General features: G+C 42.9%; 1 protein-coding gene across 2 annotated transcripts in view; it reads left to right on the forward strand.

The window, feature by feature from the left end:
- Positions 1 to 18033, forward strand: part of CYP20A1 (cytochrome P450 family 20 subfamily A member 1) — a 75889-nt gene extending 57856 nt beyond the window's left edge. The window contains exons 9-13 of one of the 2 annotated variants that reach the window (XM_069733642.1): positions 1358 to 1478; positions 6926 to 7037; positions 9808 to 9872; positions 10105 to 10194; positions 16986 to 18033. In XM_069733642.1, coding sequence (XP_069589743.1) covers positions 1358 to 1478; positions 6926 to 7037; positions 9808 to 9872; positions 10105 to 10194; positions 16986 to 17136 — 539 coding nt within the window. In that variant the 3' untranslated portion in view covers positions 17137 to 18033. Of the gene's footprint in view, positions 1 to 1357; positions 1479 to 6925; positions 7038 to 9807; positions 9873 to 10104; positions 10195 to 16980 lie in introns of both variants that reach the window. The other variant, XM_069733641.1, reaches the window with a different exon arrangement.
- Positions 18034 to 19436: the final 1403 nt, after the last annotated feature.

Genomic DNA, 19436 nt, shown 5'->3' on the forward strand with positions numbered 1-19436 from the left:
ACCTTTAGCCAAAATAACTGCGACCAACCGCTTCCGGTAACCATCAATGAGTTTCTTACAATGCTCTGCTGGAATTTTAGACCATTCTTCTTTGGCAAACTGCTCCAGGTCCCTGATATTTGAAGGGTGCCTTCTCCAAACTGCCATTTTTAGATGTCTCCACAGGTGTTCTATGGGATTCAGGTCTGGACTCATTGCTGGCCACCTTAGAAGTCTCCAGTGTGTTTTGGGTCATTGTCCTGCTGGAAGATCCATGACCTCTGAGGGAGACCCATCTTTCTCACACTGGGCCCTACATTATGCTGCAAAATGTGTTGGTAGTCTTCAGTTTGACTGTAGGGACCGTGTTCTTTCCTTTGAATGCCTCTTTTTTTCTCCTGTAAACTATGTTGATGCTTTTGCCCAAAAAGCTCTACTTTAGTCTTATCTGACCAGAGAACATTCTTCCAAAACGTTTTAGGCTTTTTCAGGTAAGTTTTGGCAAACTCCAGCCTGGCTTTTTTATGTCTCGGGGTAAGAAGTGGGGTCTTCCTGGGTCTCCTACCATACAGTCCCTTTTCATTCAGACAACGACGGATAGTACGGGTTGACACTGTTGTACCCTCGGACTGCAGGGCAGCTTGAACTTGTTTGGATGTTAGTCGCGGTTCTTTATCCAACATCCGCTCAATCTTGCGTTGAAATCTCTTGTCAATTTTTCTTTTCCAGCCACATCTAGGGAGGTTAGCCACAGTGCCATGGGCTTTAAACTTCTTGATGACACTGCGCACGGTAGACACAGGAACATTCAGGTCTTTGGAGATGGATTTGTAGCCTTGAGATTGTTCATGCTTCCTCACAATTTGGTTTCTCAAGTCCTCAGACAGTTCTTTGGTCTTCTTTCTTTTCTCCATGCTCAATGTGGTACACAAGGACACAGGACAGAGGTTGAGTCAACTTTAATCCATGTCAACTGGCTGCAAGTGTGATTTAATTATTGCCAACACCTGTTAGGTGCCACAGGTAAATTACAGGTGCCGTTAATTACACAAATTAGAGAAGCATCATATGATTTTTCGAACAGTGCCAATACTTTTGTCCACCCCCTTTTTTATGCTTGGTGTGGAATTATATCCAATTTGGCTTTAGGACAATTCTTTTTGTGTTTTTTCATTTAAGACAAATTAAATGAAGATAATAACAAAGAATTTGTGTTTGTAATTCTTTTCAGGAAGAAACTGAGTATTCTCTGACAGAATTGCAGGGGTGGCAATACTTTTGGCCACAACTCTGTATATATACTGAATATATATACACTATATATAATATATATAATGTGTATGTATATGTAATATATTTTTTTTGTTCTATCTTACAGTGTGCACATGGGCCATATATTTCTTGACGACCGCAGAAGGTGCTCAAGAGAAATTGTACAAGGAGATGACCCAGGTCCTTGGAAAAGGACCTATAACACTGGAGAAGATGGAACAGCTCAGGTTGGTGATTCTTTTTTATGATGTTTTGTTGACTTCTTATTTTATTATATAGTTCAATGTTTTGTTTTGTTTTTTATAGAATTTTATTCCATGACATAATAAAGTTGATGACAATAATGTCTTTGAGATGCCTTAATAAAGCTAAACTAATAGGTGCTACTGTCATGCTTCCTTGACAAGGCAGCTTTACAAGGAAGGAGTGTCTGGCTCATCTGTTAGCAGGTGAAATTATAAGATGCCACCACCATACTCCCCATCAAGATTGTAACAACTGCTTGGAAACTAGCCAAAACTGAATTAGAAGGTAGTCATGGCTTAATTTCATAGTAAAAGAAAGATCATACCATTCTCTTATTCCTCAGGTCAGTTAAAAAGGTACAGTATATTGGTGGTCATTAAGTGGTAAACCACAGTGCAACAGATCAACAAGTCCCAGGTTCCATATTGCTCTCTGGGACTTTTTATGTGGTATTCACAACATTTGCACCAGTCGCTTGTAGTGCTGCAGTGTTACCAAATACTGGTTCATCGGGATAGTGGTACTCACGCTCTGCAGTATTTCTTCTGGAATACATTATGTGCCACATAGTGAAGATATATAATCAAATAATGGTTTTAGCTACTAGGTTCCTATTTAAATTTGCATATCAATATATATATATACTATAGAATGGTATTTAACAGGGAGAAATGCAAGAAAAAATAAAATTACATCTACAGAATGGGAGGAATAGAACTAAGCAACAGCACATGTTAAAAAGACTTTGGTAAAATAATAGATGACAGACTGCGCATGAGTCAACAGTGTGGTACAGCAGCAAAAAAGGTAAACACCGTTCTAGGATGTATTAAGAGAAGCATAGAGTCTAGATCATGTGACGTAATTATCCCCCTCTATTCCTCCTTGGTCAGGCCTCATCTGGATACTGTGTCCAGCTCTGGACACTACGTTTTAAAAAATACATTGAAAACCTGGAGCAACTTCAGAGAAGAGCTACCAGGATGGTGAGCGGACTGCAAAGTATGTCCTATGAGGAATGGTTAAAGGATCTGGGAATATTAAGCTTGCAAAATGAAGGCTTAGATAAGACTTAATAGCTAGTTTGAAGGCTGTACGGTAGCGGCGCCATTGCAAAATATTTGAGGTCACCTGCAGGTAAAGCCCTACATCACGTAGGGAATAAAAACTACTATAAACCAGATATGTGTACCTGCGCTATGAACCACATTACATAAAATAACCACTATTGATGTTCGTTACCTGTTGAGTGGAAAAAATGCCCAAGTTGCCTTGTGCTGAGGTAAATCGGTTCAGGGATAGTGTAGGGTCAAACTACGATAAGGAAAGAAAGGGGTGTTTATTATGTATAAATTTAATGTGTTGCGTCTGAATATTTGCAGTACCCCCTTTCCTTATAATAATAATATAATAATAATAATTTTTATTTATATAGCGCCAACATATTCCGCAGCGCTTTACAACTTGTAGAGGGGACTTGTACAGACATTAGACATTACAGCATAACAGAGATCACAGTTCAAAATAGATACCAAGAGGAATGAGGGCCCTGCTCGCAAGCTTACAAACTGAGGAAAAGGGGAGACACGAGAGGTGGATGGTAACAATTGCTTTAGTTATTCGGACCAGCCATAGTGTAAGGCTCAGGTGTTCATGTAAAGCTGCATGAACCAGTTAACTGCCTAAGTATGTAGCAGTACAGGCACAGAGGGACTGCATAAAGTGTATGAGAACATGATGTGAGGGACCTGATTATGTTGGGTTTTTTTTTTTAATAGGCCACACAGGGATAGTTAGGTTAATGCATTGAGGCGGTAGGCCAGTCTGAACAAATGAGTTTTTAGGGCACGCTTAAAACTGTGGGGATTGGAGATTAATCGTATTAACCTAGGTAGTGCATTCCAAAGAATCGGCGCAGCACGTGTAAAGTCTTGGAGACGGGAGTGGGAGGTTCTGATTATTGAGGATGCTAACCTGAGGTCATTAGCGGAGCAGAGGGCACGGGTAGGGTGGTAGACTGAGACCAGAGAGGAGATGTAGGGTGGTGCTGAGCCATGGAGTGCTTTGTGGATGAGGGTAGTAGTTTTGTACTGGATTCTTGAGTGGATGGGTAGCCAGTGTAATGATTGGCACAAAAGTAGAGGCATCGGTGTAATGGTTAGTGAAGAATATGATCCTGGCAGCAGCATTCAGGACAGATTGGAGCGGGGAGAGTTTGGTAAGAGGGAGGCCGATTAGTAGAGAGTTACAATAGTCCAGACGAAAATGAATAAGTGAGACAGTAAGAGTTTTTGCAGAGTCGAAAGTAAGAAAAGGGCGAATTCTAGAAATGTTTTTGAGGTGCAGATAAGAAGAGCGAGCCAGTGATCGGATGTGGGGGGTGAATGAAAGCTCGGAATCAAGGATGACCCCAAGACAGCGGGTATGTTGCTTTGGAGTAATGGTGGAACCGCACACGGAGATGGCAATGTCAGGCAAAGGTAGGTTAATAGAGGGAGAAAACACGAGGAGTTCAGTTTTTGAGAGGTTCAGTTTCAGATAGAGGGAGGACATGATGTTAGAGACAGCGGTAAGACAATCACTGGTGTTTTCTAAAAAGGTCGAAGTGTATAATTGGGTGTCGTCAGCATAGAGATGGTACTGGAAACCAAATCTACTGATTGTTTACATCTATATGTATAAATAAAAAATTATATCAAACAGTGCTTAATGATACGTCTAAAATTAGATATCCTATATACTCGAGTATAAGCCGAGATTTTCAGCCCATTTTTTGGGGCTGAAAGTCCCCCTCTCGGCTTATACTCGATTCATACCCGGGGTCGGCAGGTGAGGGGGAGCGGGGGCTATCTAGTTATATTTACCTGCTCCCAGCACGGTCCCTGCAGTCCTGGCTTTTCCTGGCGCTGCATCTTCTTGCTGTATTGAGCGGTCACAGTTACCGCTCATTTTCAGTCATGAACATGCGGCTCCACCTCTATGGGAGGTGGAGCCGCATATTCATTTCTGTAATGAGCGGTACCATGTGACCGCTCAATACAGGAAGAAGATGCAGCGCTGGAAGAAGCAGGATCTTCTTCCTGTATTGAGCGGTCACATGGTACCGCTCATTACAGACATGAATATGCCGCTCCACCTCCCATAGAGGTGGAGCCGCATATTCATGACTGAAAATGAGCGGTAACTGTGACCGCTCAATACAGCAAGAAGATGCAGCGCCGGGACTGCAGGGACCGCGCCGGGAGCAGGTAAGTATACGGGGAGGGGAGCGCTGCGCGATATTTACCTGCTCCTCGCTCTGGTGCTGCTCCGTCTCTAGCGTCCTCTGGCAGTGACGCTTAGGTTAGAGGGCACGGTGACGTAGTCAGTGCGCGCCCTCTGCTGAGCGTCAGTGCTGGAGACGGAGACGCACGAGGCGCAGGTAAATATTGAAAGCGCCGGCGTCCTGAGCAAGAGAGGGGAGTATGTGATTATTTTTTTTTTTTTTTTTTTTTTATTGCAGCAGCATTCTATATGGCACAGCTTGATAGGAGCATCTATGGGGCCATAATGAATGGTGCAGAGCATTCTATATGGGGCACAGCTTTATAAGGAGCATCAATTGGGCCATAATCAACGGTGCAGAGCATTCTATATGGGGCACAGCTTTATAAGGATCATCTATGGGGCCATAATGAACGGTGCAGAGCATTCTATATGGGGCACAGCTTTCTATGCAGCATCTATGGGGCCATAATGAACGGTGCAGAGCATTATATGTGGGGCACAGCTTTATAAGGAGCATCTATGGGGCCATAATGAACGGTATGGAGCATCTATTTTTATTTTTGAAATTCACCGGTAGCTGCTGCATTTCCTACCCTAGGCTTATACTCGAGTCAATAAGTTTTCCCAGTTTTTTTTTTATGGCAAAATTAGGGGGGTCGGCTTATACTCGGGTCGGTTTATACTCGAGTATATACGGTAATCTCTAATATGAGCTTGAGAACGATTAAGATATTAGTTAAAAAATTTAAAAAAAACGAGACTCGTAAGGATTGTGGCAGAGTTATTGCTTTGTACCTGCGGTACAAGTAGCTGCATCAATTAGAACAATCTAGATCCCAAGTGGTGGTGGTAAAATGAAGTTACTTATCTGCTGCAGTTGTGTTCGCTTGTGGGTTCCTGAGTAACTTCTGCGAGCGCCGTCCCTGCCGGTGACGGACGCTCGAGCGGTCAGAGATCCTTGCGTGATGTTTGGTAGGACCTTCCCACTGTTCGGGTCACGTGGGGCCCCTGAAGAGAGTACGGATCACAGTGGGAGCCAATAACCAACACGTTTCGGAATGTCAGTGGATTCCTTCATCAGGGTGAATGAATTTATTACTCAACGGGTAACTAACATCAATAGTGGTTATTTAACCCCTTAATGACAGCCAATACGTCTTTTAACTGACCTGAGATATAAGAGAATAGCCTTCCCATACAGGTGACAATCCAGCAGCCATCAGCTGTACACTATAGCTGACAACTTGCTGTATCAGCCACGATAAGTGTTGGCACCGTCCATATCTGTTTAACCCTTTAGATGCTGCTGTCAGTAGTGACTACATTATTTATAAATGGTTAACAGAGTGTGGGGGCTTCCACTTTATCCCAATTTGTACCCTCACATCATTATTGTGTGGTCCTGATGTTTGCGATGATAATTCACGACCAAATAGCGGCCTTGGAATCTGTCGGCTGTTGTAACCTGTTCTGAAGTCCGAGGCATTTAGGTGGTAAAAATACACATTTTCATTTCTGTCATACCACTTTGCATTAATTCCTGTAAAGCACCTGAAGGGTTAATAAACTACCTGAAAGCAGTTTTCAATATGTCAGGGGGTGCTGTTTTTAAAATGGTATCTCATTTGGGGGTTTCCAAATATGAGACCCCTAAAGTCACTTCAAACATGGATAGTTCCCTACAAAAATAAATGTTGTAAATTTCCTTGAAAAAAATGAAAAATTGCTGAGAGAGAGATATTTCCCATTGACTTTGCATTGGGTTTCGTGTTTCGGTCGATCCCCGACTTTTTGCCATAAACGGCCGATTTCACTCGACTTTTGAGATAGTCGGGTTTTGCGAAACCCAACTCGACCCTAAAAAAGTAAAAGTCCCTCAACTCTAGTGGCGAGTGCTCCTTCAACGGAAGTCTTCAGAGGCTGGACAGACATCTGTCTGAGATGGTTTAGTGAATCCTGCTTTGAGCAGGGGGTTGGTCATGATGACCTTAGAGGTCCCTTCTGACTAACATTCTATGATGCTGAGACTACACTCTCTGCAAGTTTTAACTCGGTGAAAAAGTAAAACCTGTTTTAGAAAATATACTAGAATAGCCTAGACAAGACACTGTTATAATCTTTCCCATATTCTGATCTTTGCAATGAATCTCTTCTACTACAGCTATTGTCGGCAGATATTGTGTGAAACAGTGAGAACAGCCAGTCTCACCCCAATCTCTGCCCGTCTGCAAGAACTTGAAGGGAGAATTGACCAACATGTTATTCCTAAAGAGGTAAGGGGCTGTCAACAACAGACGTGAATATACCAAATGTTTTATCTGTGCAATGGATATTTAAAGCATAGCTGTCGTTTAACCCCTTAACGACTGCAGGTACGCCTTTTCACGGCGGTAGTTAAGGGTACTTAAACCACAGCGCCGTTGATTAACGGCGCTGTGGAAAAAGTGTATAGCGCTCCCCAGAGTCTGAATTTCTCTGGGGTCTCGGCTGCCGGGGGTAGCCGAGACCCCAGAGAACATGATTCTGTTCGGTTTTTACCGACCCCCGGGGTTGCGATTGCTGTTATTAACCGTGTAACGACGATCGCAAAAAAATAAGTGCAATTTGCCATTTAATTTTTCTCTCTGATGTGATCGCACATCAGAGGAGAGAGAAATGGGGTCCCCGATTTTCCCAACCCCCCATACCTCCGTTATCCCTGCCGTCCCCCTATGCTGTCCCCCAGCTTCTTCCGGGAGAAAATGGCAGGCACATGCAGTGTACCTGCCGAGATCTGCCAGCCGGCACCCAGCAACAATAGGGAGATTTTTCTTATTGGTTCATTTTGGTCACTGTGATAGACCCTATCACAGTGATCAAAATAAAATAAATAGTAAATAAACACCCCCTTTATCACCCCCTTACTTAGGGAAAAATAATAAAATAAAGATATATTTATTTCCATTTTCCCGTTGGGGCTAAAGTTGGGGTCGGGGCTAAAGTTGGTGTTAGGCGTGTGTTGGGGTTAGGGTTGGAGTCATAATAATTGGGGGATTTCCACTGTTTAGGTACATCAGGGGGTGTCCAAACGCAACATGGCGCAACCATTGATTCCAGCCAATTTTGTGTTCAAAAAGTCAAATGCTGCTCCCTCCCTTCCAAGCTCTGCCGTGCGCCCAAACAGTGGCTTACCCCCACATATGGGGTATCGGCGTACTCAGGACAAATTGCACAACAACAAATTTGCGGGCAAAAAGATGATTTTTGTGGAAAAAATAATTTTTTATTTTCACGGTTCTACGTTATAAACTTCTGTAAAGCACTAGGGGGTTCAAAGTGCTCACTAGGTAAGTTCCTTAAGGGGTCTAGTTTCCAAAATGGTGTCAGTTGTATCAGGGGCTCTCCAAACGCGACATGGCATCCGATCTCAATTCCAGCCAATTCTGCATTGAAAAAGTCAAACGGCACTCCATCCCTTCCAAACGCTGTCATGCGCCCAAACAGTGGTTTACCCCCACATATATGGTATAGGCATATTCAGGAGAAATTGCACAACAAATTTTGTGGTTCATTTTCTTTTTGCACTTTTGAGAATTAAAAAAAAAAATTGTTTCTAAAGTAAAATGTTTGTAAAAAAAAAAAAAAGGTTAAATGTTATTTTTTTCCTTCCACATTGCTTCAATTCCTGTGAAGGGTTAATAAACTTCTTGACTGTGGTTTTGATCACCTTGAGGCGTGCAGTTTTTAGAATGGTGTCAATTTTGGGTATTTTCTGTCATGCACACCCCTCAAAGTGACTTTAAATGTGAGATGGTCCCTAAAAAAAAAAAAAATTGTTTTGTAAATTTTGTTGTAAAAATGAGAAATCACTGGTCAACTTTTAACCCTTATAACTTCCTAACAAAAAAATGTTTCCAAAATTGTGCTTATGTAAAGTAGACATGTGGGAAATGTTATTTATTAAGTATTTTGTGTGACATATCTCTGTGATTTAAGGGCATAAAAATTAAGTCTGAAAATTGCAAAATTTAAAACATTTTCGCCATATTTCCAAATAAACACAAGTATTATTGAAGAAATGTTACCACTAACATGAAGTACAATATGTCACGAATAAACATTCTCAGAATCAGCGGGATCCGTTAAAGCGTTCCAGAGTTATAACCTCATAAAGTGACAGTGGTCAAAATTGTAAAAATTGGCCTGCTCATTAAGCTGCAAATTGACTGTCACTAAGGGGTTACATTTTATTTCATAAATCAATAATGTACATGAAAATAAGAGAATAAAAATATATATTTTATGCTTCATGTATATTGATTTATGAAATAAAAATTAAAACGGAGTCTGTTAGTCACGTATGGGACTTTGGCCCCCAATAAAAAGCTTACCGTATTAATCCCCTAAACAGTCAGTGTGTACACGCACCCAGGAGGATTTTGTTCAGGCAGCGCTTACTCTAGGCAACAGTGCTGTCAATCACGTTACAGGGTTCAAGTGATGCCCTGAGATCTGGGCCATGCCAAGGGTGCACTGAACACCCTAATTTGTATATTGACAAACTGCATCTTCTAGCCACTAAAGACAAGGATTAATATACTAAAGGTATGCTTTTTATAGAGGCCAAGCCCAATGTATGTGTACCTGTGTTTAACTGGTGTCAAACTCCCCTTTAAAAGAAGTTTTTGACCTATACTTTTTTTCTTATTCATGAAAATGCATGTATCTCCAATGACTCCAATGAGAACAATAGATTACTAATGTTTGAAATACATCATAACCTATTCATCCCTCTGATATTTAGCAAAGGGGTAAGTTGGAAGACACCATATTCTTGAGGTTAGAGAACCTGTTAACATTTATGTCATATTATGCCCAGATTTATGCCTTACACATTGAGGAGCATGGAAGTTTGCTTAGAGAATGAATTTATGTAAAATAAACACGCGCTGTAACCTCAAATATTTCTTACTGCTTGGCTATATTCATGACATTCGTGATTAAAAATGTAAGCCAAATGAGTTGTTCTATCCTGTTCCTAAGCTGTAACAAATTTGTTTCCAGACCCTTGTGTTATATGCGCTTGGTGTGGTTCTCCAGGATGGCACAGCCTGGCCATCGGCCTACAGGTAGGTGTTATATCTGTAATGTACTGAATCTTGATCTGGAGCATTGATATTTCTCCATGTATTGTATATAATGGACTATACAAGACTCTGGCGTTCAGAAGTAGTCATCTAGTTGGCTTAGTAGTTGTAGACTTTGGTGCTTGTTCTGTACAGTGTATACTTTTGTTTTTCCTATAATATATCTGCCTCATTTTGGAAAAAAAAATCTGCAAAATGTTCTGTTTACTCTCAGATTCAATCCAGAACGGTTTGATGGAGAAACGGCTAAGCAGAACTTAACATTATTAGGCTTTTCTGGAAGTCAAGAGTGCCCTGAACTTAGGTAAGAAGGAAAAATGCCTCTTGGTTAGTGATCCGAATAATCTGAAAATGGAGTGTTTTTAAATATTTTAGAACAAGGAAAGATTAATTCCTACGGGTAGAGAATATCACAAATCTACTACTTTTCAGTTTGTGCAAAATGGGATTACTGTTAAATAGAAAGAAAACCTAAGAATGAAGGCTAAGGGTAGACAGAAAAATGTCCATTGTGGACAATATCTCTCATGGCCCCTGTGGTTTTAGCCATATAGGTGGAGAAGGATACATAAAGCAGGGAATGCGGCTTCACAGATGGACGAAGGGAAGAGCAATCGTACAAATTTTTTTTTAACATACATTTGGAAATAGTAAACCTAAAGTGGTGAACCCCTTTTATTTAGGCCACAACACTTCTCCAGACAGATGTCATGGTGATATCTTGGATTGGACAGGATTCAAATTTGCCAAATCCACCAGAATTTCCTGGGAAATTGAATTTGCAAAGCATTGACTTTCTGCTATGAGTGTGATATGAGACCCTCACAGTATAATAGATGATGTAAAAAGAAAAAAAAAAAAACAATATTGCCCTCACCGCTCACCTCCACTCTTCACTGTCCTCAATATGGGCCTCTGTACATTTTCTTACCACTACCATGCTTTGTAACCCCAGGCTTTTTCATGCTAGACTGGGACTTCTGGCCTCAACTAGGCCCAACAGCCCATAGGCCTAGTGGCTGGAAGTCCCTGTCTAGACTGCAATCAGGGATTTCCAACGTTCATGTGTAGAGACGTCTTGGCTCTGACTAGCTGGAAGTTGTGGCATGGCCTAAAAAGGCTTGGGGTTTCTGCATGCAGAGGCGGTAAGAAGAGACCAGACTGTATGGGAAGTGCAGTGATGTGAGCATTAGATTTATTTTATTTTTTTATTTAACCTTTTGCTGTTTTCTCTATGGCTCAACAAAATGGCAGACTCCATCTTGCTGAATTCTCCCCAACTATTGATCTCCCTAGTGTGGTAAAGAACTGAATTAATTGTCATTGTTACTAAAATGCCCCAAAATGTAAGTTACATACTCCAAGAATCCAAAGTACCGTATTTTTTCACGTCCCATAGAAATTGAAAATAAAACCAAACGCATTTTAAAAAAACCTCTCGCCGTATACTGCAGGCACACTTGTATAATGCATTGTTTAGCAAATGATGGTTTCCCTAACCCAGCAGCGGTAATCCTTTGCTCAATTTATCCCATACTGTTTTGTTAATATTTCCACTGAAAGCGCACCTCCAGTGTTTGTTGTTGTTTTTTTTTTCTTCATTACAGCACCAGTAATATATGTATTTTTCGGATAATAAGACGCACTTTTGTTCCCCCAAATTTTTGGGAAAGTGGGGGGTGCATCTTATAATCCGAACCTGTGTGATGTGCTGTAGAGGAAGGGGGACAGCTCTGGAGTGGTGTCAGGGGGATGGAGTGGGCTGGCTGCAGAGACAGCAGGAGGTCCTGTGCTCCCGCTCATTAGCCTCATGTAAGATTCACTGCACCCACTGTCCATCACCTCGGTGCTGAAGCTGCGCCCAGTTGATTCACAGGGGAGCAGCGAATATTACATGTGCCTGCATTGCCCGCCCGCCCCCCCCCATTATGAGTATGGCCCCCCCCCATCACTCTTATATGCCCCCCTGTGCTGCTGGCAGGCAGATGATAAAATAGCAAACACTTAACTCACCCTCTGATGGCTCCCTGCTCACAGCTCCTTTGTTGTGCTTCCTGTGTCTGTGCTGATATCTGATCATGTGATCGGCACAGCACAGTGATGACATCACTGTGTGCCCAGGTCACATGATCCGATGCCTAGGTAGCTAGAAGGAATATAGTGCACATAGGGTCTTATCCGAGATAAAGGGAATATTCGTGAGAGATAGTATAAATTCACTCACCTATTATGGTTGTGTAAGACACAACCACTGCACTTAGCATTGGCGGCTGCTGCAAGCCCCGATGTGATGGTCCTTGGCTAGTTAAAGAGAATGGGGCATCAGACTGCGCTGCTCGCCTGTCAGGATAATGTACCAGAGAAGTCCAAATTGATGTAATTGAGATCACACCACTTCCTCAGGACAGTCTATACACATACACATACAGGGTCTTGTATATATATAGCAAAAGAAGGCACATGGAGACACCTCCTTTCAAAAAAACAAACAAAAAAAAAAAAAAACACACCCAGCGGGTGGGGAATCTGACTTAAACACATATTCAAACATATATGTATATGATCCGATGCCTGGGAATCGGGAAGCACAACCGAGGAGCTGTGAGCACAGAGCCATCATCACAAGGTGAGTTAAGTGTTTATTTTATCATGTGTCTGCCAGCAGCACATGGGGGGCATGTGTCTGCCAGCAGCACATGGGGGGGGGCATGTGTCTGCCAGCAGCACATGGGGGGGGGGGGGCATGTGTCTGCCAGCAGCACATGGGGGGGGCATGTGTCTGCCAGCAGCACATGGGGGGGGGCATGTGTCTGCCAGCAGCACATGGGGGGGCATGTGTCTGCCAGCAGCACATGGGGGGGGGCATGTGTCTGCCAGCAGCACATGGGGGGGGCATGTGTCTGCCAGCAGCACATGGGGGGGGGGCATGTGTCTGCCAGCAGCACATGGGGGGGGGGGCATGTGTCTGCCAGCAGCACATGGGGGGGGGGCATGTGTCTGCCAGCAGCACATGGGGGGGGGGCATGTGTCTGCCAGCAGCACATGGGGGGGGCATGTGTCTGCCAGCAGCACATGGGGGGGGCATGTGTCTGCCAGCAGCACATGGGGGGGGCATGTGTCTGCCAGCAGCACATGGGGGGGGGGGGGGGGCATGTGTCTGCCAGCAGCACATGGGGGGGGGGGGGGGGGCATGTGTCTGCCAGCAGCACATGGGGGGGGGGCATGTGTCTGCCAGCAGCACATGGGGGGGGGCATGTGTCTGCCAGCAGCACATGGGGGGGGGGCATGTGTCTGCCAGCAGCACATGGGGGGGCATGTGTCTGCCAGCAGCACATGGGGGGGGCATGTGTCTGCCAGCAGCACATGGAGGGGGCATGTGTCTGCCAGCAGCACATGGGGGGGCATGTGTCTGCCAGCAGCACATGGGGGGGGGGCATGTGTCTGCCAGCAGCACATGGGGGGGGGCATGTGTCTGCCAGCAGCACATGGGGGGGCATGTGTCTGCCAGCAGCACATGGGGGGGGCATGTGTCTGCCAGCAGCACATGGGGGGGGGCATGTGTCTGCCAGCAGCACATGGGGGGGCATGTGTCTGCCAGCTGCACGGGAGGGGGCATGTGTCTGCCAGCAGCACGGGAGGGGGCATGTGTCTGCCAGCATGGGCATATAGTGACCCAGAGGGGCATGTGCCAGACAGCAGCACAGGGGGGCATGTGCCAGCACAAGGATGGGGGTTATATAGATACCAGGATGAGGGACATATGATTTGTATGACGGACACTGGCATTATAAGACAGACCCCCATTTAACAAAAAATTTTTTTCTTTTTCTTCACCAAATTTGGGGGTGCGTCTTATAAAGCGAAAAGTACGGTACGTTCCATGCCCCTCCTCTCCTACTCACCAGTTGCATCTTCATTTTTATTGTCACCACTCCGGTTGTCTCCTGCCAGATCACTCCAGTGTTTGTTGGACGATCCTGAAGTCACCGCTCAATGTAAATGTGTGAGCGAGAACGAGCCTCTCATAGACTTACATTGAGAGTTTGTGACCATTCGCTTTAGACATTAATAATACCACTCTGGCGTTGAAATACAGTGTGCACCCAACTGATTAAATTGAGCACATCAATACCATATTTAGGAAAATAGTATAATTCAGTGTGGTACTAAGGAAGATGGCAAATTACATTCTTTGTTCATTTTCTCTATATAGTGACAACAAATCTAAAATCCTTTCTATTTTGTTTCCCAAAACACGGAATAGTTCATAACACCTTAATGTTTTGTCCTTTAAAAGGTTAACTGGATTATGAAATTAAGAAGTCTTTTTTTCATAGATACAGCATAACTCTTGTCCATAGGCTACAGCTTATGGGTTTTGTCTTTGTTCTTCCATCGCTCCCCAGTAGGGTCATATTTCTGTTTTGAGGATTTTCGTTCTGCCACTACTGATTTGTAAAGTTCTATGGAACATGTTGGCCGCATATAAAGAAGGTATAATAATGTAGCCATGGAGGCAGACACTTTCTGGATTTCCATACCTATTAGTGCACAATAGTGTACATTTCCATGGTCTCTAATGGCTCCTCAGAGAGGACAATAGATAGCACTCATCTGCACCATAAACTGAGATGAGAGGACATGCATAATTCTGTATACACATTGTTCAGTATAAAAAATTATTTCTTAAAATAAAGAAGTCTGCAGGAGTTGGCACACAATTTAGATGCAGCCGAGCTAGTAAATACGCTGTGGACTGATGGTAACGCTTATGTGTTTTATGTTTGTGAGTTTGCGTTCAGCTGTTCCACAAGAATAACCGGCTTTATCTGTAGTATTATATTTGTTCTGCAGCGAGGTGCCCATCGCTTGGTGGATGAATGACTCTCTGCAGGCGCCTTGATAGATGATCTGCTGCAGTTTTCATCAGATATAATGCACAGGCCTGTAGGACGCATCCATCTTCTCATATTTTATAGCTTTGTGCTCTTGTAAAGTTATCTGAGTGTTGCAGAGCGGTCAGGGCTTATCTGTACAGTGTCTGACATTTCCCCATAGTAATAACCTGTTACCTATAATGCATATTTGCACCTGTGATCTATTTCTATGTGAATGCTCTTCAGACATTACACGCTGCTCATCCCCAGCTCTCAGCTAAATGGTCATCGTTCAGTAGACTTAAATGCCTGATTTCCCATGTAACTGTCTTGGATTCTTGATATACTAAGGGATGGAGACTAATTTATCAGTTTGTGTGATTTGTAGAAAATGAAATACTTTGTGATGCTTTAAATTGCCTGAGCTCTAAGGGTTGGATCAAACACTTTGTGCTGTGGTTGTGGGGTGCAGTTTTTGCCCTTAAAATTTGCAGCAAATTATAGTATAAAACCCCCTTCATATCTAGTGAAGGAATCTGCAAGGAAAGTCCATAGGATATGGGATTAATGTCTGATCATTGGGACCCAACCATCACTAAAAAAGGGGATTACGGACCTCCCCTTTTTTTACTTGCTGCAAAGCATCATTAAAGAGGAGTTTTAAGAGGAGCCGTTATTGAGGGTGAACAGTGCCGCTACATTACATGTCACGGACTGAGAGACATTATGGAGCCTTTTCCTCAACTGTCAATGAGCCCCATAGACACTGATGGGAATCTGTGAGCAGTATACCCCCCAACTATTTGTGTATGTAACTCTTTCAAAGACAAGTCCATTAATACCTTTACATTACCAGTACTTTGCTCCATTACTAGAAAGCTTTTAACTCTTTGCCCCAACACGTCCGACTATCAACCACATTTGGATCCTTCAGACGGAACCTGAAAACCCACCTCTTCAGGAAAGCCTACAGCCTGCACTGACCCCGCTGCTTCCTCACCACTACCGAAGCTACCGCCTCACCAACATCGGAACTGCTGCAACCCCCCAGCCTATTATCTCCTTCCCCAATCTTGTAGAATGTAAGCCCGCAAGGGCAGGGTCCTCGCCCCCCTGTATCAGTCTGTATTTGTTAGTTTGCTTACTGTAAGTGATGTCTGTAATTTGTATGTAACCCCTTCTCATGTGCAGCACCTTGGAATCAATGTTTGGGCTCACAATCCAAATTTCCTATCTGTGGATCTTTAGCATGTGGGAGAAAAACTGCGTACCAGGAGGAAGTCCACGCAAACATGGGGAGTATTGAAGCCAGGGCCCCAGTGCTGCAAAGCAATAGTGCTATCCACTGCGCCACCATGATGCCCTGAAGGACTATGATAGATCTGAAGCCTCTATAACTCTGACTCCATATTCCACCAGCTCTGGCTCAACCTGCTTAGCTGACAGCCTCTTTGTTATGTGACTTCAGGCAGACATGGCTTCCAGTCAAGCAGGAGGAGGTGGCAATGTGCAGGGAATAGGGCTGGAGTGATGATGGCTTCAATAGCTCTTCAGCCTCTTTTGCATATCAAAACAATGATTTCTCAGTAGCTGAAGAACAGTCTGGCCATGTTTAGGTATTGCTGGACTTGTCCTTGAAAGAGCTTCATGCACAAATAGTTTGGTGTTAAATCCTGCTGGCCGGTCCCTTTTACATGAAGTAGTGGGACTCTTTCCACAACCACAATTCCCTCTTTACTGGAAAGGCTGCCATGAGAATTGCCCACCATTCTAATGATGAGCGGGGGCACCCAGAAATCAGACATTTACCGCTTCTCTTGCAGATAGGTAATACATTTTATTCTAAATGGGTTTTAGGCACAATATAGAACAACCCTACAAAAGGTTTCATTGTAGCGCCAGGTATATTCACACTTGGCCGATTTTTTGCAGAAATTTCTTCCACTAAGAATCCATTGTATTCATCTGAATCGGGTAGTTTTGGAACAAGCAAATTGTTTTCTACAAGGCCAATTCTGGAACAAATCTGCAATATGTAAAAGCCAAATATCTGTTTCAAAGCGCTAAATGAAATGACTAACATTCAAAATACAAAAAAAAAGTTGTCAAAGAAATAGATTAGATCCCGAATGAATGCACAAATCCAATGTGTTCTGTTAATGTCATGGCTGTTTTATCTATTACGTGATGCATTTAGTCTTCTCTCTCTCTACCTTAGGTTTGCCTACATGGTTGCAACCGTACTCCTAAGTGTTCTGGTCAGGAAGCTGCACTTAATGCCTGTGAAAGGGCAGGTTATGGAGACCAAGTATGAACTTGTGACTTCTCCAAAAGAAGAGGCTTGGATCAGTTTGTCAAAAAGGAACTGAAATATCCAGACACGTCCTGTGTATTCCTTTTTTCAGCTAAAGACGGTTTTCTTTTTTTTTTTTTTTTTGTATGATCCCTGTTTCAACAATCTGATATTTGTCCTTTAAACCACATGACCGTCAAATGTACCAGGATAATTAGACCAAATGACTTGGCAGATTCCGTTAGAAGGTAGTGTAGTTGTTCTAACTTGATAAAAACCTACATTTTAAAGTTGGTAAAAAAAAAAAATCACTTCAAGCTGTAAAAAATAAAAAAGTGAATATGTATATTTTCTTAAATGGGACTGGATCGTAGAAGAAGGAACTATGATTGGAAGACATTATGTTGTAATAAGCACTCATATTCAGTATTACTACATTAAACTGTGTCCTGTATGCCATGTATCCGCACAAGCCGCAGTAGCTACACTGCAGACGTAGAAATTCGACCATCTTGTTTTGTGAACACTTAGTTGTTTTCCCGGACTACGTCTTTTATACTTACGTAGGGCTAATGGTTTCTTGAATGTCCTCTTTGCTGCAGTTTTAAATATTTTGTCTTTAACAATGATTACATACCTTCTGTGCCTTTTCTGAAGAATGTATTGCCTTTGGAAACTTCACTGCCATGTAAATGTGTTTTTAACTGCAAAGCAAATGGTAGTGAAAAATTACATAAGTACATCTCACACTGTGGAGGTTTTTCTTGTGTCTGATTCTTTTGGTCCTGAATGTGCAGAAACGTTAGCGGTTTTTAAATTTTTATGAAAGAAAATTCTTGGTGTTTCTAAAAGAAGCATTATACACCACCTTCTTCTTATGACACCACATTTTGCACGTCTGAGCTGTTAAATATGCTTCGTATGCAGTGTCAGTTTCATCCATATTAAAAACAACCTAATTTGTGTCCTGTGATTTTAGTGGTTACATTTCTATCAAACAAAAGGTGCGGCAATCACTCTACTGCTCTCTAGCAAAAATGATTGAAATCAAGGTAATTATTAGTGAAGATTGTGAATACGGTATATAACAGCTTGTTATACAGTGGGGAAAACAAGTATTTGATGGAAAATCAGCAGTATAAGTTTTCCCACATGCAAAGAGTGGTGAGGTCTGTAATTTTTATCGTAGGTGCTCTTCAACTCTGAGACACAGAATTTAAATTTTAAAAAAATCCAGAAAATCATTGTATGATTTTTGCACACTTATTTCATGCAATAAAATGCGCATTAATTATTTTTAATACAACATAAAAACAGAACTTAATACTTGCTGCAGAAACCTTTTGTTTGCAGTTAGAAGTCAGATGTTTCCTGTAGTTCTTGACCAAGTTTGCACACACTGCAGCAGTGATTTTGGCCCACTCCTCCATACAGATCTCCTCCTGATCTTTCAGGTTTCGGGGCTGTCACTGGGCAACATTGAGTTTCAGCTCCCTCCAAAGATGTTCTATTGGGTTCATTTCTGGAGACGGAGCCACTCCTTAGTTGCACTGGCTCTGTGTTTCGGGTCATTGTCATGCTGGAAGACCCAGGCACAACCCATCTTCAACGTGCTTACTCAGGAAAGGAGTTTTTTGGCCAGAATCTGATGGTGCACGACCCCATCAATCTTCCCTTCAGTTCGGTGCAGTTGTCCTGCTCGCTTTGCAGAATAGCACTCCCAAAGTATGATTTTTTTTTTTTTTTTTTGTTCCCTACCATGCTTCATGGTTGGGACTGTGGAGGAAGAAGAATAGCAAGTACAACCCCAAGAACAAACACTGTGAGTGGAGTTGATACCAAAAAGTTCTGTTTTGGTCTCCTCTTACCACATGACCTTTTCCCATGTCTCCTATGGATCATCTAGATGGTCATTGACAAACTTCATATGGGCCTGGCCATGTGCTGGTGTGAGCAGGGGGTCCTTGCGTGCCCTGCAGGATTTTAATCCATGACTGCATAGTGTCTTACTAAAGGTAATGTTTGAGACTCATCCCAGCTCTTCTTAGGTAATTTACCAGGTTCTCCTGTGTATTTCTTGGCTGATTCCTGACCTTTCTCAGAATCCTCTTTACCCCCAAGAGGCCCTATCCTGTATAAAGCCCTAAGCCAAAGAACATTGATCGTCATCTTGGGCTTCTTCAGTTTTTTAATAATTGTGCCCAGTCTTTGCCTTCTCAGCCTTGTGCAGGTCTACAATTTTGTCCCTGGTGTACTTAGACAGCTCTTTGCCCTTGGTAGAGATGTTGGAGCTTGATTGATTGGCCTGTCCATACACATTTACATAAACCTTCCCACCTGCTTATTTTCCCCCAGCCTCCATCCCCATCTTCTTTG

This window comes from Ranitomeya imitator, chromosome 7 (genome assembly GCF_032444005.1).
Source record: "Ranitomeya imitator isolate aRanImi1 chromosome 7, aRanImi1.pri, whole genome shotgun sequence".
NCBI lineage: Eukaryota > Metazoa > Chordata > Amphibia > Anura > Dendrobatidae > Ranitomeya > Ranitomeya imitator.